Below are 22,183 nucleotides of genomic sequence, written 5' to 3' on the forward strand. Positions count from 1 at the left end.
GCCCCTTGTATCTCACTTGTCCTAAAAAAAAAAAAAAAAAAAAAAAAAAAAAAAAAAAAAAAAAAAAAAAAAGAAAGGCTGCTACAAGAGGATAGCTGTAAGCTTGAGGCCAGTCTGACCTTCACAGGAGTCCAGGTCAGCCAGGACTATATATAGCAAAATCCTGACTCAAAAGAGGAAAAAAAAAGAAGCAAGCAGACTCCAAAGCCCATGTTCTTTGGCACCTTCTTAGTTTCATTTTAAGTCACATTTGATGACCACAGTCCCACTTGCTGTCTGTCTTGACGTCAAAGATCCTGCTCTACATGATCAAACTAAAGGAAGTTCAAGGGACTGGGGTACAGGGAAGACAATGTGACCAGTCTCTCCCCCCATTTCTATAGTGAATAACCTTTGCAAATAAAAGCCTGGTGCCTTCTGCCTGCTTTAAACCCTCCCATCCTCTCTGCATTGCTGACGGGATAATAATCCAAAAATGCTTCTGGAATATACAAGGTCCTTCATGACCCGTTCATCTCGCCATCTACGCTCCTACATCCTTTCCTTTTTACATCCCCCAAACTCAGAACGGCCAGCTTTCCATAAACTACTGTAATTGGGTATATGTGTCGTGGTGAAGGCTCCTCCCAGGGTTACCTCAGTGTCACACCGGGTAAACAGTAAGCCTTTTGGAACATGGTATCCAGAGCCTACGTCTATGCTGCCTTGGTTTCTTGGGATCATCTCTATTGCTGAGTTGCACATAATACGGCCAATGCGTTTTTCTAGACACACCCATATCAGCAGATACAGCTTAAAGAAAATTGCCTTTCTTTTTCACTTTGGATCTCTTTTATTCAAACAAAGTAAGCAACAACATTTTAGAAAAGACTGGATACAGCCACCTGGAAACCAGTCCCTTCAAGCCCGCGCCACAGGAATTAACAATTGTCATACCACCATCCATTCACATCCCCTGACTCAGTCCAGCTCAACGCAGACTGGGGCAAGGTGGTTGGATAAGGTTGGCCTCTGGCAACAGGGGGCCAGGCTTGGTCAAGGATTTCAGGCCAGCCTGTCTCCTGGGCCTCTTCTTGCCTGGCGCTTGTTGTTCCCATTCCCTTCTGGCCAGCACCTCCCAGGAGGCCTAGTGTCTCCCAGGGTCACACCTCCTAAAGAGTCTGCCAAGTCCAGAGTCCATTCATTACTCTCTCTCCCGCCTCTATCCCTCGGCTTGCCTGCCTTCCTCTAGACTATCACCATTCTGAGAAGGGCCTTGGCCAATCCCTCTAGGATATAGATAGCCATGACATCATCAATCAGGATATAGCGCAATTAAAACCTTGGAGGGACAAAGCCTCGTGCTAGGGTTGGCTCACTCCTGTGCTACTCCCTACTACCAGAAAAGGCTGGCCCCAACCTTATTCCCAAACAGTATTAACTTTTAGTCCCTACAAAGAAATGCACAGCGTTATGGCACCCCACTATTTGAAACCGTTGGAGGACGTCTCAGGATGGGTTCCAACACAAGGAAACAACAACCTTGTGCACTCTAATCAGGATACAACTTCAGTTTACATGTTAGGAAAATGGAAACAGACTGGAGAGATGGCTCAGCGGGTAAGAGCACTGCCTGCTCTTCCAGAGGTCCTGAGGTCAATTCCCAGCAACCCCATGGTGGTTCACAGCCATCTGTAATGGGATCTGATACGATACCCTCTTCTGGTGTGTCTGAAGACAATGACAGTATCATATACATAAATAAACCTTTATAAAAAAGAAGAGAAAAATGGAAACAACCCATACCGTGGCAGAGCCCTGGCTGTCCCACGTGACACTTTAATACAGTACAAGTGCTCCTCCTGACAAGGATTTCTTGATTTCAGTTTTACACTGCAGATGAGGCTTATCCACAGGGTTGGACCTCAGAGTCCAGCTTGGGCCTTTGCAAATGTCTCTAATCCTTGAGTTAACGTTTGAAGACTCATCCCATCCCGGATGTGAATGCAGGTAACGCCTGGAAAAAAAGAGCAGTCACATTTTACCACACTTTCAAGGCTCTGCCGTACACTACCCACCCTACACATACTTTATCTTCTTTTAAGAACTCCCCCACGCCCCCAGCAGTGACTCAGTACCAAGTCTGCCAACGTCTATGATATTCCGATTCTCATCATCAAAGAAGACCATCTGAGAGAAAGGAACTCCGGTCTTGTGGTGCAACCTGTGAAGAACAAGGCAGGGGTAACCCACTTGTCAAGCTGACTTCTTTCGTAGTCCACTTGCTCCCACACCAGCTGTCTGCCTACCTCTCAAAGTGTGTGACTTTGCTGCCTGGGTAGATTTCCCGATGAATAAAGTATCTGCCAAGGTCAAAGAGCTCCAGGAGTTGGTTGGCCCCTTGTATCTCACTTGTCCTAAAAAAAAAAAAGGCATTAAATACATGCATTAGGGGAATGCCAGAGATGTAGGCAAAGTTAGGTATAAGGGGATAAAGGGACAACTTTGCCTACTGTTATTCAATTCCAGAGATTCTGACATAGCTAGCACTGAGCTAATCTTTAGTAATTTAAAAGTACAGAAAGCTAATGATAGAAAAGCAACGAAGGCCGGGCAATGGATAGCTCATGTCTTTAACCCTAGTAGTTGGGAGGCAGAGGCTTGTGGATCTCTGTGAGTTGGAGGCAAGCCTGGTCTACAGATCAAGTTCTAAGACAGCCTGGGCTACATAGAGAAACCTTGTCTCGAAAACAACAGGAACAAAAACAAACGAACAAACAGAAAAGAAAAAAAAAAAGAAAGAAAAGCAACGAAAATATTTTTACACTTTCACTTCCTAATTTTCGGTATTCAGGGAGTTAAGTGCCATTTCTTTATGCATCTACTTGAGTCTGCAGCACAGTTACTTATCTCACCGTGAAGCAGCGGCGACAGGCACTCCAAGGCTCTGCAGTCTTCCCAAGACCTCGGGCACCTCCGGGTACAATTGGATGTTCTGGCCCCGCCTGTCTCGTACAGTTCCATCGCTGGAGAGGATGACAGAACGCTCAGTTCCCGCAATGTCTTTTCTGGTCCCATACCTCCTATAGTCTCACCTGCTCTTGTGGAATGGGGGGTCTACGTGTGTATCAACCCAGAAAGGCCAGAGCGTGTAATCTGCAAGAGGAAGGAGGAAGAATGTGGAGTACAGACACTTAGTTACCGCGGGGAGCGGAACAGGGAAGCGCCTTATAAAAATCTCCCTGCCATTACTTACCCAGATCAAAAACCGCAAGCTTTGGCAGCCGCGTCATGATCCACCTGCAAATCCAAACTCGGCGCTGAGTGTATCCCAATTCTATGGCGGCCAAGTAGGCGGCGGGCGAGCCACAGAGAACCGGCGAAGCCCCGGTGACTAGAGCGTCGCTTCAGCCTCCTCCGACAGCTCAAGAGCGCCTTCGGAGGCTCTGCGGGGAGAATACCTGAAACCGGCGACCACACCTCCCTCCAAGGCGCGGGCCATGAGTATTCCTTCCTTACACCACCCAACTCACTTCTCACTAGAGAAGCCACAGCTTTCTTTGTGCACCTCTGTCTTGAAATTGAGACCTCATCTCATGAGTTTATTACTCTGCACTCATGGGCAATGAATGAAAATCTAGTCTTATAAAGGGCACGGTGAGGGGTGGGTCCGTAAGGTCTTTGAGACTTTCTTCAAGCCACTGTGAAGGTCCAGGAGGGCTAGGAGAGCTGCCCTGGGAAAGGATTTCTTCCTTTGGTTTCTACAGTCCTCTGCAACAGTATTTTTAACAGATGTGTTTGTACAAATGGATTTGTAGTGCTTGCCAATTTCTGAAACTATTCTTGCTGCAGACGCCCGAGGCCCCCGCCCCCCTTCTTCCTTTCTCAAGGTAGGATCTCACTATGAAGGCAAGGGAAACCTTTAATTCACTAGGTATGCAACTTAGACTGCTCTGGAATTCTTGATTCTCATATTTTAGCCTCCCAAGTGCTGGAATTACATTCGTGAACCACCACAGCTAGCTACCATGTCCGATTTCAAGTTAACATGGAGTCAAGAAGCGTGACAACACTTGGTACTTGTTGAGCTTAGAACCGACCGAAGCCCACACTGGAGTGGGCTTTCCTAGTCTAGTGGTCCTTCTAGGGGACGAGGACCAAACACTACCTGAGCTTGCTTCACAGTTGGAGCGCAAAAGCGGGCTAAACTGGCATTTAGAACTTTGAAGAAATAATTCCTCTGGGCTCAGTGTGCCCATCTGTGCAGGGGACACAACTCATCCAGAATCATTTGGGATAATGGAATAAAATGTTTTTCAGTTGAAAAGACAAGCCAGGTGGGTCATGCCTGTAATCCCACCTACTAGGTAGGCAAAGGAGAGAGGATTAAAAATTCAAGGGTGTGGTGGCCTTCTCCTTTAATTCCAATGCTCAGGAGGCAGAGGCAGACAGATGTCTGAGTTTAAGGCCAGCCTGGTATACATACTGACTTCCAGGACAGCTAGAGCTATATAGACTCTGTCTCAAAAACAAAACAAACAAACAAAAACAAAACAAACAACAACACGAGTTCAGGGCCAGCCTGGGATACCTATCAAAAACCTGTTTTAAAATAAAGAATATTCCAGGCGGATGGCACATGCCTTTAATCCCAGCAGACAAATCCATGTGAATTTGAGGCCAGTCTGTCTACATAGTTCTAGGCCAGCTGGCACTACAAAGTCAGACACCTTCCACCCTACCCCACCCACACCCTCTCAAAACTAACCTAAGAGCAGCATCTTTCCTTCCACCGTCCTACTTCTACTGGTTATAGCCACTTGGATTTCAGTCATTTGTGTCAAGAAGAAAGAGTCCAGAAGGCCAGGAAATATTTTATTGATAACCAAGGATACAGCCATAAGACAGGGAAGCACACATGACTGCAAACTAAAACCCAATAGCCAGCAAGGGCCATCTGGGCCAGGAACACTGCACCCTGGGGTCCTCACATTCTCCCACCAGTAGACACACAAGATTGGGCATCCAAGGGAGGGGGCAGTGGCTCTGGTGTCCCAGAGAGTGAGAGGATATGTGATGCCACATTATGATTGGCAGGGCAAGGAGGTAAACGGAACCAAGTTTCTTCATTGCCCAAGACCACCTCCTCCTCTAAGAGCCAACACCAGGTGGAGGACGGAACCACCTAGAATCTTGTAATCAGCTGCTGTCTTCTCATCATTCCTACAGGGAAGAAAAAGCATTAGAAATTCATCTAAAATGGGCATTTGTAACCTGAGTTTGGTGGATCTCTGAGAGGCCTATGAAACTGTATGAGAAAAATATTTCTTTACTAACCTCTAAGGGTAATTAGTACTTAATTTTGAATACAAAGAGACCCACAGTGTTAACAGTATGATAGCTTATACAATAGAAATTAGATTATAGCACATTATGACTATTTGCAAGTATCTTGAAAATGTAAAAACAAGAAAAAAGCAATTATCAGACTAATCATTAGACCTTATAATAAGATATTAATAAGGAGGGCTGGAAAGATGGCTCAGAAGTTAAAAGCTCAAACTGCTCCTCTTGCAGAGGACCTGAGTTCAGATCCCAGTACCCACTTCAGGAGGCTCACAATCTCACTTAAATAAAGTTCCAGGGGATCTGACAGCTCTGAAATCTGAGGGCACCTGCACTCAAGTGTACATACCTATAAATACATACCTGAACATAATCAATTTAAAGGCATAAAGCACATATATTACTATTCTGCAAATTTGTTTTAGTAGTTTGTTAACTACCTCAATATTAGTTTACAATCCAATCTATTTTACTCTAAGTCTGGAATATTCTACGCTTTCTCTTATATTCTGAGAAGACTCTATGTGCTTCATCAGACTGCGAAAGAGCGGCAAGCAGGGACACACTGAAGCAGCGCAGGCCCGATGAACCTGTAGCCTCGTCGCTCATCCTCACTTCCCACCCAAGCTTACATTTGCTTGCCACTGTAGATGAGCCGCTGCTGCTGGGGGGGAATCCCTTCTTTTTCTTCCACACGCTCCTTGATTCGCTCCACCTTTGGAGAAACAGTGGTCAGAGGCTGCTTAGAATTAGACAAATAGTGGCCTTTAGTCCCAGCACTTGGAAGGTAGAGACAGGCTGCTCTCTATGAATTCAAGGCCAGTCTGAGTCCCAGGACAGCCAGGGGTACACAGAGAGAAACTCGGTCTCGGAAAACCAACCAACCAACCAAACCAATGCTAAGAACAAAGGCTGTATAGATAGACAACCTGAGAAGGAAAGGACCACGGTCATAAGCACACACATGCAAGCACACACATGCAAGCACACACATGCAAGCACACACATGCAAGCACACACACAGAGAAAGGAGGAAGGATGCTGAGTACACCTGACTCACCTTGTCTGTGGGTTCGATGTCTATCTCAATCTCCTTCCCAGTCAGCGTCTAAAACAGGCAAAGATGGCGTAAATCCCACAGCCCGATACCAAGATACTTTCTGTGGTGGACTGAATGAGAATAGGCTCATGTTTGAATATGTGGCACACAGTTGGTGGAACTGGGAAGCATTAGAGGTGTGGTCTTGTGGGAGGCTTCAAAAGCCCAAGCCATGTTCTCTTTCTCTGCCTCATGCTTGTGGACTGAGGTTTGAGCTCTTAGCGTCTGCTCCAGAACCATGCCTACCTGTCTGCTGCCATCCTCTCTGCCATGATAGTATTGGACTTCCCCTCTGAAACTGTAAGCTCCAAATTAAATACGTTCTTTTATCATAGTGTCTTTTCACAAAAATAGAAGATTTTTTTTTGGGGGGTGACAGGGTTTCTTTGTGTGGCCCCGATCTTTGCCTTCCAAGTGCTGGGATTAAAGGTATGCACTACCACTGCCTGGCAAGACATGTTCTAAGTGTAACATCTTATCTTCGTCTCTGGGGTTCTCTCTGCTGAGAGATGTATGTATATATTCTCAGCAACACTACCCTGAAGAATCAGGCTGTGCCACAGCCCATGTCATCAGGCAGTGTAAGACAGCGGCGTTCTGTGAACCCATTTGATCCCCTTAATGCCACAAGCCATTCCCTACCCGCCAACCCATGTCAGCAAGAATATCAGGAATTCTTTGGATGAGATGCAATGACAAGTGAACTAGGTCAAGCAATCCTAAAGTAAGGACTTAAATATTCCAGGACACAGATTACATTTACACAATGCAAAAAGTTTTCAAGGGCACAGGTAATCACCACCAACTACATTTGATTTTATTTTGAAATGCTGGAGTTGAACATTAGATTCTTTCCTATGTGTCCCAGAATTCTATCTAAATCCTAAACTACAACTCAAATTGCTTGATTTCCACAGGCTAAAACTAGGTAACCAAATATATTTGTGTACAAACTATAAATCTGTGATTCACACAATCTCTAATCCATCCATCATCTTTTGTATTGCTTTTACTAGGCAGCCTAGACTGGCCTGGAACTCACCATGTATTATTCCAGTCTGGCCTTGGAATTTTCCTGTCTTAGCTTTCTCTAACTGCTGTGATTTTAGGTGTGTGCCCAACGGCTTTGGTATGTGCTCTTACAGATAGATCTGAAGGGCCTGCAGCAATCCTGACCACAAACACCACACTTGGCCTAGTTTAGTTTTTTTTTTTTCCCTTCTATTTTCTTCAATATAATATATTTCAGATATAATACATAAAGAATAGTCTAGCCTGTGATCTAACTAGCAACTGATAAGAAATGAGGAAGAAAGTGAAGTATATTTTAAAAAATAAACATGAGAGCCAGATAAACCAAATGAACAGTGGGTCATTTGTTGATAGTAAAAAGTCATTTAATTTTGTTGTTTTTTTGAGATGGGACCTGAAACTGTCTATGTAGATCAGGCTAACCTTGAACTCATGAGAAAAAAGCATGTGCTACCATGCCCACCAGTCATCTATTTCTGTGTGGCAATTCTTTCACAAATAGATAAATAAATAAATGCTATGCTTTCTGGGCTTTGTTTCAAAATATCAGGATGGAGGTAATTTGAGATGATATGGTTCTATGGATGAATAATACAGGATTTTGCTTTTTATTTTAAGGCGTATCCTAGGCTGGGCTATGTAGCCAAGGATAACTTGAACTTTTTAAGGAAAATTTTACTTAAGTTTAAAGAAAAAAACCCCAGGGCAGGCAAGCTGTAATCTTGGCAGCTGTGTAAAGGAGGCATACAAAGAAGGGAGAACAATGTGTTGTTTGTGTTTCTGGACAGCCACACAGCACAAGGAGCAGTGGGTAGTACAGACAGAGACAGAAAAAGCCAAGAGTCCAGGAAAGCATGGCCACAATCTGAAAGAAACTGAAGAGAAGACAGAAGAGAAGTCATACTTTTCCTAGTCCCCAGTGACTAAGGGTTTGGTCTGCAATGCACAGCCAACCGTGAATTGATTTTTCTTGCCTTTACCCCTCCCCCAACACATACTCACACACACACACAGACACAAAACACACACACATGCTAGGACTACAGATATGTGGTACCACTCCCATTTTGGTTTGGTTTTCTGTACAGGCTTTAAATTGTCAATAATAAAAATTAATGTTATGCCGGGCGTGGTGGCGCACGCCTTTAATCCCAGCACTCGGGAGGCAGAGGCAGGTGGATTTCTGAGTTCGAGGCCAGCCTGGTCTACAAAGTGAGTGCCAGGACAGCCAGGGCTACACAGAGAAACCCTGTCTCAAAAAAAAAAAAAAAAAAAAAAACCCAAAAAACCAAAAAAAAATTAATGTTATTAAGCTCACACACAATAGAATGTTAGTTACATCAAATGATGTTTTGCTGGGGCACACAGGTGAAAGGGTATCTTGCTAAAGCAAACATGTGAAACAACACTGCTATCCTGAAACAGGCACAGGAGAAAGGCTGCTTGATGAAGGTGTATAATATGACCCCACAGACAGCACTGAGCCTTGGTTTGGTTTGCACTACCTAATGACACTCATGTACAGGTTCACCTTACACAGCTTTGCTAAGAAAAACTCGCCCAAGAACTGCTCTCGAGGTTCCTGCAGCAGCTTATTGCTTCTGCGGCCTCCCCTCAGGCTGGTTGGTGAACCTGCCGGTTTTTTCAGGATTGAACTCCAGTTGCTGGTCGTGCCTGATGTCTGATTGCTGGAAGGACTGGACTCTAGCTGCCATTTCGTGCCTAGTGTCTACAGCACTGCTCTGCAGCTGCTGAGTTGTATTTGGTGTTTAGTATGGGACTGAACTGCTGCCCAAGAAGACTGAACTATTGCGAACAGGTCCACTTCTCCCAAATCCTAGTAACTCCTCTCTTCCTCTACCTCTGCTGGGTGATGGGCTAGAGGAGAGGTTGGACCCTTATTCAAAGTAGGTTGCAAAAAAATGTATGCCTACACACATATTTTGAAACAGAGTCTCACCACTGGCCTGGTGTGAGCAGCCATGACAGGCCTGCCCTTTCCTGGGTGGGTGCTGGGAATCTCAGGCCCTCATGCTTACAGACCAAGTGCTCTTCCTCACTGAGCTGTCTCTCCAGGCCTAAAAGGTATCCCTTGCTTGTTTTTGTTTTGTTTCTTGAGACAGGGTTTCTCTGTATAATGTTCCTGGCTGTCCTGGAACTCCATTTGTAGACAAGGCTGGCCTGGAACTCAGAGATCTGCCTGCCTCTACCTCCTGAGTACTGGGGTTAAAGACATGCACTACCACATGTTTCCAGGAAATATTCTTGATACAAAGTTATCATACTGTGATGGTGAAAGATCTCTATATTATGGATTGGAGGTTTTTGTTTGTTGTTTTGAGACACGGTCTCACTATGTAATAAGGCAACTGGAATGCTGCATTCCAGCTACTGCAGGCTGGGAAGGTAACTGGTAGACTCCCTGGAAAACAATTTGGCAGTTCTTTTAAAGTTATATATAACATCTACACAGCCTAGTAATTCCACTTCAAGATATTTATACAAAAAGAAAAGAAGGGCTGGAGATAGCTTAGAGGTTAAGAGCACTGGCTGCTCTTCCAGAGGTTCTGAGTTCAGTTTCAAGCAACCACATGGTGGCTCACAGAGATCCAGTGACCCCTTCTCCCCTGTAGGCATACATGCAGCCAGAACGCTGTATACATAACAAATAAATCTTTCAAAAAAAAAAAAATTGTGTTCCAAATACCTGGCAGACAGACTAGCAGGATTAACCCTCGATTAAGGTAATGGGACGGTAACTTATGATAGAAGATGCTACATTTTATTTGAGGTCCACAGACATAAGGTAACACATTTCATTCAGAAATGGTTTAGGCTACCATACACATGTCCTATGCCATTCCAAACAAAACCAAACCAGGAAGGACTTAACTGTGAAGAAGAAAGTGGTACAGACAGGCAAGAAATCAGCAATACAGAGAAACAGCTGAAAAATGAATAATTAATCTCCAAAGAACATTCACAGTGTGTGTGCGTGTTGTGTGTGTGTATGCAAGAAAGAGATGGACAAAGGGATTAATATTAGACAGAAGTGGGGCTAAAGAGATGCCTCAGTGGTTAAGAGCACTCTTTCCATGGAGCTGGATTTGGATTCCAGAACTCACATGGTGGCTCACAACTACCTGTAACTCCAGTTCCAGGGAATCTTAGTGGCCTCCTTGGGCACCAGGCACACAGGTGCAAAGACATATAAGCACGGAGAGCACCCATACACATACATATACTAAAGATGTGATTAAAAAAAAAAAGAATAGGCAGGTGCTGCAGAACAGGAGAGTGGCCAATACTAAGACGATGTCTGCCTGTAATCCTAGCCTCTGGAGGTTCACATGCAGGAGGCTGTGAGACTGTGGATGGGGGTCTGGGGGTGGGGGGTGGGCTGCCATCAGCTTGTCTTAGCAATTAGAGGGTTAACACAGATGGATCTCCACAAGCTTGAGAGCAGCCTAGGCTACAGAGGCTGGTTCAAAAACCCAAGTGATCCTCCACCTCCACCACCTCCTCCTCCACCACCATCATCATAGATCCACTGAACAGGGAGGGACTACTGTTCTTATGATCCATTAAGTCTGAGAAGCCTACCCAAAACACAGTGTTGTATATATTAAAAACAAAGAATAAAATGGTGTTTAAAACTCAAAGACCTGTTGGGCAGTGGTGGCACATGCCTTTAATCCCAGCACTCGGGAGGCAGAGGCAGGCGGATTTCTGATCGAGGCCAGCCTGGTCTACAGAGTGAGTTTCGGGACAGCCAGGGCTGCATTGAAAAACCCTGTCTCCAAAAACAAAACAAAACAAACTAAACAAAAAGAGTCAACGACCTATTGCTAATTCATAGATTACCCATGTCTGAAAAACAGTAATCATCAACCTGCCCTCTGGCTTCAATCTTTAATTAAAGTTTTTTTGGAAGGACTGAAGAAAAAAAGGCCAATAGTTGACGTGTCCAGTAACTGAAGATAGACTTAACACAGCAATGAAAAGGTCAGATAAATGCCAGGCCTCCTTATTATCATTTTTGTGTCTCTGTCTAAATATACAAGGGTATAAACAGCAGAATGGCCTGATAAAGGTTTAAAACTGAACATCTACAGGAGTTGAAGACAAGAGTACCAAGAACCAACGCACCGATAAGTAGCCTAAATTAGCCAAAGAAGTGACGCTAGTTCTTAATGTCCAGTTCCGACTGGAAGGTGCCTAGTACCACTCCGAGCTTAGCTACTGTAAGACGGGTGAGACACTAACCTTGGCTCGTAGTCTAGCTACTGAAAGGCCCTCACTTTCATCAGACTAATGCTTCGGTGCTGTGCTCTGGCGGGAGCCTGTGTTAGGGCCTGAGGGAAGTATACAATCTAGGCATGAAGAACAGGGGACAAAGCTTCCCCCCAAAAATTCTGGAGTGAGGAGCCAAGCTGCTGCCAGGCCTTCTCTCTATGACTGCAAGGGCTTGAATACATGAGACCAGGACAAACGCTGCCTCCTTCTGGGTCTGAATACAGACCTGGCAAGAAAGTAGGACAGGCTTCCTTGTAAGACCCGAAGTCTTCTGGCTGGATCGGCCTCCAGAGCTCAAAGCCTCCCGGGGTCCCCCTAGTTCCCATCAAGCCTCGCGCAGGGCCCCGAGGGTGTCAGCCCTCCAAGTTCAGGAAAGGCATGGTTTTCCTTCCCGCCTCCCCTCTAAGGCGCAGCGGCCAACCCTGCACCGAGTCTTGGAAAGTCTGGAAACGCTCCCACCTTCACTTTAATTAGCATCTTCCTCCCAGGTTGGGGTTGCAGGCGGCTAGAGTGCTGCTTCTCCCGCTGTGGTCGCTGCTGCCGCTGCCGCTTCCCAGCACTCCACGGCAAGGAACACTTCTGCTTCCGGGTCACTCTCTGGACCCACCCTCTCCTCTTTCCACTCGGTTCCCGAAACGCTCAGGAGTGCCCTCGTGTTCTGTGTCAGTGGGGTTGTAAAGAGAAAGGCAAGTCGGCTAGGAACAGCCAGACGGCACCCTGAGACCCCTCGCGTGGCCACCGGACTGGTGTTAGCGGCGAGCTGGAACGGAACAAACTACTTGTCCCATCATGCTTGGAGGTAGCTCTGTCCTTTGCATCCTAGGAGTTGTAGTTCTTCTGCCGCTCGCACTCAACGGCAGCCTGAGTGTGTGGACTCTGTTACCCAGAAGGCCTTGCACAGAGCCCGAAGCTAGAATTCCTTGGGTAGTCGAGTTTGCAATTAGCGGAACTCGTTCGAGTGGCCCTGAAGGCTCATCGAGGCTGCACGCGGCTAGTTGCTAAGCAAAAGAATCTTTGGTCAACTGCCACCTGAGTCAAAGCAACAGGAAGTGAGTACCGCTATGCCGGAAGCTGGTTAAAATCTCTTTTCTCATCCCTAAGTCAGCTTCTTACTCTAAGTTGCCCTTTGCAGGGGCGAGAAAAGGGAGAGTAATTAGGTAAGGAAGCACCTTCAGGAACCATAATCTTTTCCCAATTCTCCCCAAAAATCATACCTGGGAATGAAGCATTAGGGTAATCCAGACACTGGATGGTCCCAGGTAGACTTCAAGAACCACACCCTGATCTGACTTTACACAGTTTAAGCGTGAGAAGCGAACTTTGTTATTTCCCAGTTTTATAGCCTCATTTTTTTTTTTTTAAATCTAACTCCAGCTTTGCATCATGCCTCATATTGATAATGATGTGAAACTTGACTTCAAGGATGTCCTGTTGAGGCCCAAACGCAGCACTCTTAAGTCTCGAAGTGAGGTGAGCCAGTTGTCTTCCTTTTTTTAAAAAAATTTTTTTTAATTATTATTATTATTTTTTTTTTACCTCAAGCTTCTAATGGACCAGGTCCAAGAAAGCTGTCGGGTTCGAGAACGATACATATTTTCTGAATGAATGAAAAGCTTAATGTCCTCTTAATGTCTGCAGGTAGAGCTCACAAGATCATTTTCGTTCCGGAACTCAAAGCAGATGTACAGTGGCATCCCCGTCATTGCTGCCAATATGGATACCGTGGGCACTTTTGAAATGGCTAGGGTTCTCTGTAAGGTGAGATTAACCTTATGCCCACTACCAGATCTTCTCCCAGCTGGCTACAGAGGAATTGCATCTCTACTCTTAGTCTCTGGCAATTAACAGAATGTTGGGTTTACTATTTTTTTTTTTCCATTACTAAGAACCATTTGATCAGTTCAAAGATCTGTCTGAACTAGTGAGATTCAAAATTATATCTGTTTCATCTTTTTTATTTATAATCTCCCATAAGTTATATACTTTATCAAATTCTTCCAGTGCCCACCCAGGTCAAGCCAATCACATGCATTTCTTCAGTCAGTCATTGTTTGAACATTAAGCAGTCACTGTTTAGTCCAGAAATTAAATACTGTTTTGAGTATTTAAAAATTTTCAATCTGGGATATTACAGAAAAAAGGAGTTTATTAGTTTTCTTGTATGCCTACTATTATTTTAATTTTTCACTTCTTTAAGGTTCTTTTAGGTTCCTGGGAGTTTCTGAGATCTGTCCCAAATGGAAGTTTTGTTCTTAAATACAGATTGTTCCCTTTGAAAATGGAAGACACTGCTCCTGACAGTAATATCACTTGCCTCTATGCATGTAGTTGAGATGGTAGATAGTTGCCTGGGCGCTTTGGAGAACATAATGTGCTTTGCTGATTAATCCTAGTATCCCTAGTTGGTGGGTTCTGTTTCTATTTGTGGCTGTTGGCCTTAAAGACCTTGGTTTTTGTTTGTTTGTTTTTCTGTTTTTGTAGAATGTTTGTTGTGCTTTCTCTGAGATTGATAATTATGGAGTTTTATCACTTTATTCTGGTTACCATTTACTAATTCTTCAGGGTTCTGGCTGTTATCTTGTCTGTCTTCTCTCACAGGTGGATTTGGGGAATTGGCAAATCTGTTAAAAAGACATGCTATAATCCATGAACCTTACTGGGAAATAGATTTCAATATTGTGGACAAGTACTACAGAAACCAAATTTTAGAAAAATAGCCAAGTCTCAATAATGATAAAAATAAATAAATTAGATACCAAAAAAAAAAGGTGTTTCGGTGTTTCTTAGGGTTTGTATGGATTAGGTGAATTTAGTACAGCAACATATCTCTAAGACCTGCTGACCACCATAGCTTTTGTTTATGAACTTGTTGACAGTTGATTTTTCCTGAGAAAGCAGAATACCAGCTTCTCTGCATAGAACTCTCTCTGGCTGGCTGATACATGACTTCCTTGTGTTTGTTCTCACTTGTAAAATCTGTGCTGTTTCAACCAACTGTTGACTCTTGGGGTTGCACATTTATGCTCAGAAAGCAAAAACGCCAGCATTCTCAGTACCGTCCTCAGAGTATTGAGATATTTGCAATTTCAGGGGTCAGAAGTTTTATTTATTTAGTTAAGACGGGGTGGGGGGGGTCTCTGTATAACCTTGGCTGTCCTGGAACTTTGCTTTGTAGATCAGGCTCTCTCTGCCTCTGCCTCCTAAGTGCTGAGACTAAAGGTGTGCGCCACCACTGCCAGAGAATCATTGCCTTTTTTAATTTGCCTAGGAGATAATATTGATATCTGCATTTGCATGTTTATGTCCCTAACATGAAAAATCTGTTCTTTTCCAGCAGAAAAAGAGAATGGTTGCAATAGTATTTTGTTGCTCTGCTAGTCTTAAACTTTTTAACTGTGTGTGTGACTTGTTGGATTACTGCCAGCCAGGAAACCAAAAGAGAGAAAAACAGATTGAGAACTGGATCCTCTTGGAGCTGAGTGAAGACAAACTCCCTCTCCATTTAGCCTCTTTAGTTCTTCCAGCCCTGTTACTTGTTTTACTGTACCAAGAGCATGTCCCTACCACTTTTAAGGTCATGAACAATAAATGTGCTAGTAGGTGAAATCCAACCTGGACCACAGTACTTTGGTAGGAATACCAGACAAGTGCTAATGAGAGTAAAGGCTGTACTGGGATTGTAGGACCAATAGTGGTTGGAGTCAGCTCAACCATGAACTTCCTTATACTGTTCTTCTTTCCAGGCAGTGCAAAGCTTTATCTAGATAGCCTAATAAAGTCTCTGCCCTTTTGATGGTTCTTTTTTCTCCTCAGTTCTCCCTGTTCACTGCCATCCATAAGCACTACAGCATCCATCAGTGGCAAGAGTTTGCTAGCCAGAATCCTGACTGTCTTGAGGTAACCCTGGGCCTACCCTGCTCATTAGTTTTCCAGGAATCCTTTTTTTGGGGGAGGGAGGGGCTCTTGGAATTCAACCCTCCTTATTCGCCACTTACTACCTCATTTCTGATACGATGCTCTTTCTCCACAGTGTCTAGCTGCCAGCTCAGGCACAGGCTCTGCTGACTTTGAGCAGCTGGAACAGATCCTGGAAGCTGTTCCCCAAGTAAAATATATATGCCTGGATGTGGCTAATGGCTACTCTGAACATTTTGTTGAATTTGTAAAGGATGTACGGAAGCGATTCCCCCAACACACCATCATGGTATGTTTCTACATTTTGCTTTGTTGAGACAAGGCTTCTCTCTCTCTAGCTGCCTTGAATTTAACTCTATAGACCAGTCTGATCTCAAACTCAGAGGTCTGCCTGCCTCTGGAGGGCTGGGATTAAGGGTATGCACCACCACACTCTATTGTCATTACTTTTGTCTCCCCTTTCCTGATGTTTCATGTTGTTATATCAGTACTTGGTCTCTGCTGCATCATGATATTTCTACTCTACGTTACTGTCATGGTTCAAAATTCATTAATCAAGGACTTAAAAAACATGGAACATTTGCAAACGTTACCCATACCTGTCGTACATGTGTCCGTCTACTGAAGTGGTCCTGTGCTACAATAGAAAGTGTTACGTGAAAGCCTGACATTGATACCTATCTATAATCCCAGTACTTGGGGGATAGAAACAGTTCAAGACCAGCCCCGAGAGTTTGTCTCAAACTAACAACAAAAAGCATCATATAAAAACTATGTTTTATTTTTTAGAAGCTTATTAGAGATGAAATCCAAGGCTTCATTTTCTTCACAGCATTGAAGGGGGATGTCGCACTGTCCACATACTGTTGGGCAGATGGATATTTTAGCCCACATTCCTGTGACTTTCCGTGTTTTTCAAGGTAGAGTTCAGGACTGGGCAGCAGTCCCCTAGCAGTGAAAGGGCACTACTGAGTGGGGTTTCCGACTCAGCAGCTGCTCTTTAATGCCACTTTATGTCTTGTTGCCCACCTTGCTGCCTTAAAGGTCATTCTGGTCCTGTTTTTACCCTAGACAATGTTGTTTCCTCTATCCTTCACACTAAGTCAAAGTATGTATGTGGGATGGGAAGGGTAACTGGGAATCTAGGTCCTTTGGAGTTGGTGGAAAGTCCTGAGGGCTCTAGGTAACCTTTATTTATAATTGGAAGGTCACAGTCGAGGCATGGATTATATGAGAGCACAAAAGCTGCTCTCCACCACCGACCCTAAGAATGCTCTGTTTTGATTATTGTCTCAGGCAGGAAATGTGGTAACAGGAGAGATGGTAGAAGAGTTAATCCTCTCTGGGGCTGACATCATCAAAGTGGGAATTGGTCCTGGTAAGCTGGTTCCTTGAGACCATCGTCTCATCTGTCCCGTTGGAGGCAAAACCATAGGCCAGTTCACTCTCACCTCTGTCCCTCTTCGCAGGCTCTGTCTGTACAACTCGGAAGAAAACTGGAGTGGGGTATCCACAGCTCAGTGCAGTGATGGAGTGTGCAGATGCTGCTCATGGCCTCAAAGGCCATATCATCTCAGTAAGACTCAAGACCTTGGAGAGGGTTTGCGGCTGCCCAGCAGCCACTGTTTTCTTTAGGGTGGGGCTCTGGTGAAATCCTGGTCAGGACATGAGTTCTAGTCCACTTTGACTTAGGCAGTTGAGAAGTCCTGAGAAATCTATGCTGTCTCTCACAGCATTCCTTACTTTGTAGGATGGAGGCTGCAGCTGTCCTGGGGATGTGGCAAAGGCTTTTGGTAAGGAGAATGGGAGGGCACGGCAGAAAGATCCTGTAGAAGATAAATCACCTCTGAGGGTCTAAGGGCAAGATGTCAAGTGAGACATAGCTGAAGCAGCCATTTAGAATCATAATATAAACCAGTGACCCCCCAGAAACCTAAAGTGTCACTGGGACGAGCAATCAAGGAAATCCTGGGATTCTGACCCTCCCAAGCATGAGCCAGAGCCATTTATGACATGCCCTAGATTGAAAATGCAGATTGCTAAACCCATATATCTAACCCACAAAATCACCCTGAGGCGCAGAACTACAAATATTCATTTTTCTATTCCCAAGGTGATCTTTATAAAATTTGGAGACCTATTGTCTTAGAACCAAAGTCATACTGAGCTGGGAACTGTAAAATGAAGTTACCATAAGATTGGAAAAGCAGAAGCCAGTCAGGGAACTCTAGGTCTTTAAAACTCTTGGGGAAATTAGCCCCACTGGGGACCAGAGGCCAGAGTAGAGGCAGTCTCAAGGAACTGTGGATCAGCTATGCAAACAGACCCAGCAGGAAGTGAGACTCACACAAGCTGTTTTTGATGGTGCCTTTATAGGTACCTCGGCCAGATGCATCTTTTCCAACTTCTTGATTTTGGCAGGGGCAGGGGCTGACTTTGTGATGTTGGGTGGCATGCTGGCCGGGCACAGTGAATCAGGTGGCGAACTCATTGAGAGAGATGGCAAGAAATATAAGCTCTTCTACGGAATGAGTTCTGAAATGGCCATGAAGAAGTACTCAGGAGGTGTGGCTGACTACAGGTATGTATGGAAAGCTAGCACCCGAATGTTCCTGGTGACGACTCTATGAAAGATGTTGTCATACCCTCTGGGGAGTGTACGGTATCACTCTTGAGAGAAAAACGGTGAAGAGGTATAAACGTTAGAGACAGGACGAGTAACTGGGCTTAAAGAGTTCTGCAGGAGGAGATAATAAAAGTTTTTGTTTTCCAAGGGCCTCAGAGGGAAAGATAGTAGAAGTCCCCTTTAAAGGCGATGTGGAACATACTATCCGTGACATCCTAGGAGGCATCCGGTCTACATGCACGTATGTAGGGGCTGCTAAACTGAAGGAACTAAGCCGGAGAACTACTTTTATTCGAGTCACCCAGCAAGTGAATCCAATCTTCAGCAATCCCCAGTAGACCCAAGAAGTCTACTATCCTGAGGCAGCAACACTGCCACTGGAGCCTCCCGACAGGGCGTGCCTCTCTTACTGCAGCCCCTGTGGTGGTGGCTGCCTCATTCAGTTCCAGCTCTCACTCTACTCACTCATGCCTCTAGCTGCACAATGCAATGGCACTACCGGAGCGGCAAGGAAGGAGATGTGAGATCAACAAATGAGACCCTGGGGACAGCCCCCAAAGATTAAGAAGATGCTAATCCATACAGAAATGGCAGCCCTTGGTCTGGAAAGGGAAGGCTGTGGGAATCATGTTAAGCAGCTTCATTAAATGGCATCATCACGTGTCTAAACAGCTTAGACGTTCTTCTATACTTGAAACACTCTCATACAGATGGATGCTGGGCTTCCAGCACAGGCTGGCATCTAGATGTTCCTCCTGGGATTGACCCTGACCCAGTGGGATCCAGGGAAATGAATGTCATTCTCAGGAAGCACTGACGCCAGCCTAAGCTAACTTGGTAGCATGCAAGTTTACAAAGTGTATTCTGGCCTTAGGGATGACTGTTAGGATGGCATAAGGACAGTTTCCCTTCCAAGCTCTCTCCCAACCCTTCTAGGTAAATCTTAACTCTTGCCAAAGGAGTAAATATGAGAAGGGCCTCAACCAGCTAAGAGAAGCCTGTTATGTTTCGGAGGAATGACCTACACAGACCTATGCAAGTCTTTATTCCCCCTCTTCCCATCAATAGTGAAACAAATCAATCTTTAATTTTCAAGTGGTACAAAGCTTTTAGCAATGTAGCCAGGCAACTCAGGTTTGGACTTCCTCGTCTTTCCCACTAAGTTGCATGCAGAGCTGCAGCAGAAGATGGACAGAGTGCAGAGTATTCCAGAGGGCCTGAGTGACAACTGTTGAGGTAGCCAGAAAGGAATAGGCAGGACACTATGGGATGTAGTCACAAAACATGGGGATATAGGTGTCAAACTTCGTCTTCTGATAGTTTTTCAAAAACTCCTATAGAGAAGAAAGCATAATTCCTATAACTGGGAACACTTCACATGGATTCCTGCCTTGTTCTGCCCACCCTCTGGCTTGGCTTTCTGCTTCTTCCCACTCACCTTCCCTTCCTTCTGGTTTTCTTCCTCATCAGAGTCCAAAACCAAGTCCCCTATGGTAATAACAGAGCTACACGGGGTTGGGGACAGCACTGCAGGAAAGAAACCACAATTAAAACCTCTTTCTTAGCCTAGCTTGATGGCCCACACCTTTTATCCCAGCACTCTGGAGGCTTAGGCAGGGGGATCTCTGAGTTCAAGGCCAGCCTGGTCTAGATATCAATTTCCAGGACAGCCAGGGTTATGTAGAAAAACCTGTCTCAAAAAAAAGTAAGCAGAGCCGGGCGTGGTGGCGCACGCCTTTAATCCCAGCACTCGGGAGGCAGAAGCAGGCGGATTTCTGAGTTCGAGGCCAGCCTGGTCTACAAAGTGAGTTCCAGGACAGCCAGAGCTATACAGAGAAACCCTGTCTCAAAAAAAAAAAAAAAAAAAAAAAAAAGTAAGCAGAAACAAAACCTAAACCCACTTTTAGATGAGCACAGGCCTTGGAAAGTCCCAAAGCCGTCTCGTCCAGAGCTTACCTGGTTTCTTGACTGTAAGAGGCGGTGATGAGTGTCTTAGAGGATCCACGCAATTCACACTGTTCCTGAGGGGAAGGCAAAGGAAAGGTTGGGTGAGGAGGGGAAGCAGGCAGGGAAAGTAATCCTGAGGAAGGGGAAGAGGCTCTCACCCCTGCTCTGCAGCCGGTGAGTCAGGTGGGGTCTCCTCTAACGCCCTTTTCCCCAAAGTCCGAGATGGAGTCTTAGACTTCTCCGTGCAGACTGGCTCTGTTCCCACAGAAGCTGCTGAGCCCACACCATGTTCTTCCCCGCTTTTAGGGTTAGATACGTCTTGAGCTGGTAAGCCCATGTTCCTAAATGGGAGTAGCATGACTGTGGGCCGCTCTTTATGGCATGCCTTTGCGGATGTCCAATGTGATCGGAATTTTCGCTTTCCCAAAGGGGCCAGATTAAAGCGGTTGCCAGCTAAGTGTTCTGGGTGCTCCAGTGAAGCTGGCTGGTGAGGGCCAAGCTTAGCTTTAGGCAGAGGGCTGTGGAATGCTGGTCTTGTTTGCTGATGAGGACTCTCTTCCATGGGCTCTATCAGATTCCCTGAGCCAGAAGTAGAGCTCTCTGAAAGATAAAATAAGATGCTTTATAAAATTAGAACTAGGTTAAAACTCAGGTTTGTGTCACGGGCCCATATAACTTCCATTCGGCTGACTCAGGTTTGGTAGAGCTAAACACTAACCTCCAAATTGCTAGTTATCTCAGATGATTCTCTTACCTGGAAATGGCCACCCCATGTCCATACCATACTGGCGCAAAGCAACAGAAGAGGTGATGAACGAGCCAGGCTGAATCCAACTTAGAGCATCCTGAAGCTGTGGGCAAGGTGACAGATATGAAGATCATAATTCTCGGGAAGCCACCCAGCCTTCCGCCCTTAAAGTGTTTCTTTCTCAACAACCTCTGGTGCTCTGACTGGAGGCAGTGCTTTCTCTAGCTGACACAAGTATTCAAACAACAGCTTTTCCATGGCAACTAGAAAAGATTCCCCATAGTCTTGCTCTAGTTCCTGTATGTGGGAAAGTGAAGCAGGTCAGATGGATTTTAGAAAAACAAAACAGGAATCCCCTAACATCCTCCAAACCAACCATTCTCACCTGCAGGCTCGAAGGTGGGTCCTCTGACAGGTGCTTCACAAGCAAGCAAAAATTTTCCTGTGCCTCCAAAAGCTTCCTATCTTCTTTTGTCTGTTGAGGATATTGAAGACCGAAAAATTTGGGTGAGGATGCTAGGACCCAGGGGCAACTTGGTTGCATCACGCCTGAGTTTGGTCTGCCCAAGATAGAACTCACAGCTTCAGGGTCCAGTGGTACTTACTGTTCTGGACTCTGGGAAGTGATGCTTCAGGGCATTCAGGACTTGGTCCCAGGGTCGCGCCTGCAGGATCAGCTCCACCACCACCTGCACGGTACAGGGCTCAGAACACCTACCCTTTTCCAGCCGATCTTAGTCCCAACCAGACGTCCTTCTCTCTAGTACCTTGGCCTTTAGGCTCATACACAGGCGTTCATGGTGCCGGTAGCAAACCAAGCTGGGGGCAGCAGCGCGCAAGGACTGCAGAAACTCCACCACTTTCGGGAAGTGCTCTACGCGGCGACGGCGGACAACCAGCCAGCTGGCGGCGGCAGCAAACCGCAGAGACGCGGGACCTACCCCTGGAGGTGGGGCCATGGCCCGCGGGCGCCCTTTCCTCCTTTCGTTCAACCCAGGCTTCCCGGACGCTCCCGTAGGCGGAGTCCCGGTTCTCTCATCTGCACCGGAAGGTCGGCGGACCAGCTGGGCCCATTTCGCGGACCCACGGGAACCCTGCAGTCTCCTCTCAGGCGGTGACTTAAGTGTATCAACCTGTCCAGATCACTAAACTTAAAATGCCGCCACTAAGGGAAACGCAGGAGTACGTCACTTCC

The 22,183-nt window shown here is 45.6% G+C and overlaps 4 protein-coding genes across 9 annotated transcripts; 1 reads left to right on the plus strand and 3 right to left on the minus strand.

Annotated features, from left to right (window-relative positions):
* Window positions 1-812: 812 nt before the first annotated feature.
* On the minus strand, window positions 813-3,381 carry LOC110309915 (magnesium-dependent phosphatase 1). Its single transcript, XM_021182676.2, has 6 exons — window positions 3,236-3,381; window positions 3,075-3,135; window positions 2,895-3,005; window positions 2,289-2,396; window positions 2,118-2,203; window positions 813-1,996 (listed from the first exon to the last, which is right to left on the minus strand). Exons 1-6 carry the CDS (start codon window positions 3,270-3,272, stop codon window positions 1,905-1,907), a joined length of 495 nt encoding a protein of 164 aa, XP_021038335.1. The 5' UTR covers window positions 3,273-3,381; the 3' UTR covers window positions 813-1,904.
* A 1,459-nt stretch (window positions 3,382-4,840) lies between these two features.
* Window positions 4,841-12,487, minus strand: Nedd8 (NEDD8 ubiquitin like modifier). The gene is made up of 4 exons (XM_021182677.2): window positions 12,212-12,487; window positions 6,386-6,433; window positions 5,958-6,040; window positions 4,841-5,202 (listed from the first exon to the last, which is right to left on the minus strand). Exons 1-4 carry the CDS (start codon window positions 12,227-12,229, stop codon window positions 5,106-5,108), a joined length of 246 nt encoding a protein of 81 aa, XP_021038336.1. The 5' UTR covers window positions 12,230-12,487; the 3' UTR covers window positions 4,841-5,105.
* Gmpr2 (guanosine monophosphate reductase 2) lies at window positions 12,358-18,966 on the plus strand. 3 transcript variants are annotated; one of them, XM_021182673.2, is made up of 10 exons: window positions 12,358-12,801; window positions 13,127-13,222; window positions 13,391-13,510; window positions 15,566-15,649; window positions 15,783-15,956; window positions 16,964-17,045; window positions 17,137-17,243; window positions 17,418-17,460; window positions 18,089-18,248; window positions 18,442-18,966. In XM_021182673.2, the coding sequence occupies exons 2-10, from the start codon at window positions 13,136-13,138 to the stop codon at window positions 18,629-18,631; spliced, it is 1,047 nt and encodes a 348-aa protein (XP_021038332.1). In that variant the 5' UTR covers window positions 12,358-12,801; window positions 13,127-13,135; the 3' UTR covers window positions 18,632-18,966. The 3 variants fall into 3 exon arrangements, with proteins under 3 accessions (XP_021038332.1, XP_029324862.1, XP_021038333.1); XM_021182674.2 differs by lacking the exon at window positions 12,358-12,801 and adding an exon at window positions 12,810-12,909; XM_029469002.1 differs by lacking the exon at window positions 13,391-13,510 and having other exon boundaries at window positions 12,671-12,801.
* On the minus strand, window positions 16,057-22,183 carry Tinf2 (TERF1 interacting nuclear factor 2). Of its 4 annotated transcripts, none has more exons than XM_021182670.2 (9): window positions 21,756-22,162; window positions 21,594-21,677; window positions 21,374-21,463; window positions 21,178-21,285; window positions 20,995-21,091; window positions 20,399-20,840; window positions 20,250-20,314; window positions 19,732-19,820; window positions 16,057-17,493 (listed from the first exon to the last, which is right to left on the minus strand). In XM_021182670.2, exons 1-9 carry the CDS (start codon window positions 21,945-21,947, stop codon window positions 17,407-17,409), a joined length of 1,254 nt encoding a protein of 417 aa, XP_021038329.1. In that variant the 5' UTR covers window positions 21,948-22,162; the 3' UTR covers window positions 16,057-17,406. The 4 variants fall into 4 exon arrangements, with proteins under 4 accessions (XP_021038329.1, XP_029324861.1, XP_021038331.1 ...); XM_029469001.1 differs by having other exon boundaries at window positions 17,238-17,493; window positions 21,930-22,162; XM_021182671.1 differs by lacking the exon at window positions 16,057-17,493 and adding an exon at window positions 19,300-19,627 and having other exon boundaries at window positions 21,756-22,183.

Source organism: Mus caroli, chromosome 14 (genome assembly GCF_900094665.2).
Source record: "Mus caroli chromosome 14, CAROLI_EIJ_v1.1, whole genome shotgun sequence".
NCBI lineage: Eukaryota > Metazoa > Chordata > Mammalia > Rodentia > Muridae > Mus > Mus caroli.

Coding starts and splice junctions, on each gene's coding strand:
- Nedd8 (XM_021182677.2), bottom strand. Junction 6,041..6,385: donor ACATCGAACCCACAGACAAG/GTGAGTCAGGTG, acceptor GTTTCTCCAAAG/GTGGAGCGAATCAAGGAGCG. Junction 5,203..5,957: donor ATCTACAGTGGCAAGCAAAT/GTAAGCTTGGGT, acceptor TCTTCCCTGTAG/GAATGATGAGAAGACAGCAG.
- Gmpr2 (XM_021182673.2), top strand. CDS start 13,136: ATGCCTCATATTGATAATGATGTGAAACTTGACTTCAAGGATGTCCTG. Junction 17,461..18,088: donor GGATGTGGCAAAGGCTTTTG/GTAAGGAGAATG, acceptor TGATTTTGGCAG/GGGCAGGGGCTGACTTTGTG. Junction 18,249..18,441: donor GGAGGTGTGGCTGACTACAG/GTATGTATGGAA, acceptor TTGTTTTCCAAG/GGCCTCAGAGGGAAAGATAG.
- Tinf2 (XM_021182670.2), bottom strand. CDS start 21,947: ATGGCCCCACCTCCAGGGGTAGGTCCCGCGTCTCTGCGGTTTGCTGCC. Junction 21,678..21,755: donor GTATGAGCCTAAAGGCCAAG/GTACTAGAGAGA, acceptor TGTACCGTGCAG/GTGGTGGTGGAGCTGATCCT. Junction 21,286..21,373: donor ACCCACCTTCGAGCCTGCAG/GTGAGAATGGTT, acceptor TCCCACATACAG/GAACTAGAGCAAGACTATGG.
- LOC110309915 (XM_021182676.2), bottom strand. CDS start 3,272: ATGACGCGGCTGCCAAAGCTTGCGGTTTTTGATCTGG. Junction 3,136..3,235: donor GCTTGCGGTTTTTGATCTGG/GTAAGTAATGGC, acceptor TTCCTCTTGCAG/ATTACACGCTCTGGCCTTTC. Junction 2,397..2,894: donor CCTGTCGCCGCTGCTTCACG/GTGAGATAAGTA, acceptor TTTTTTTTTTAG/GACAAGTGAGATACAAGGGG.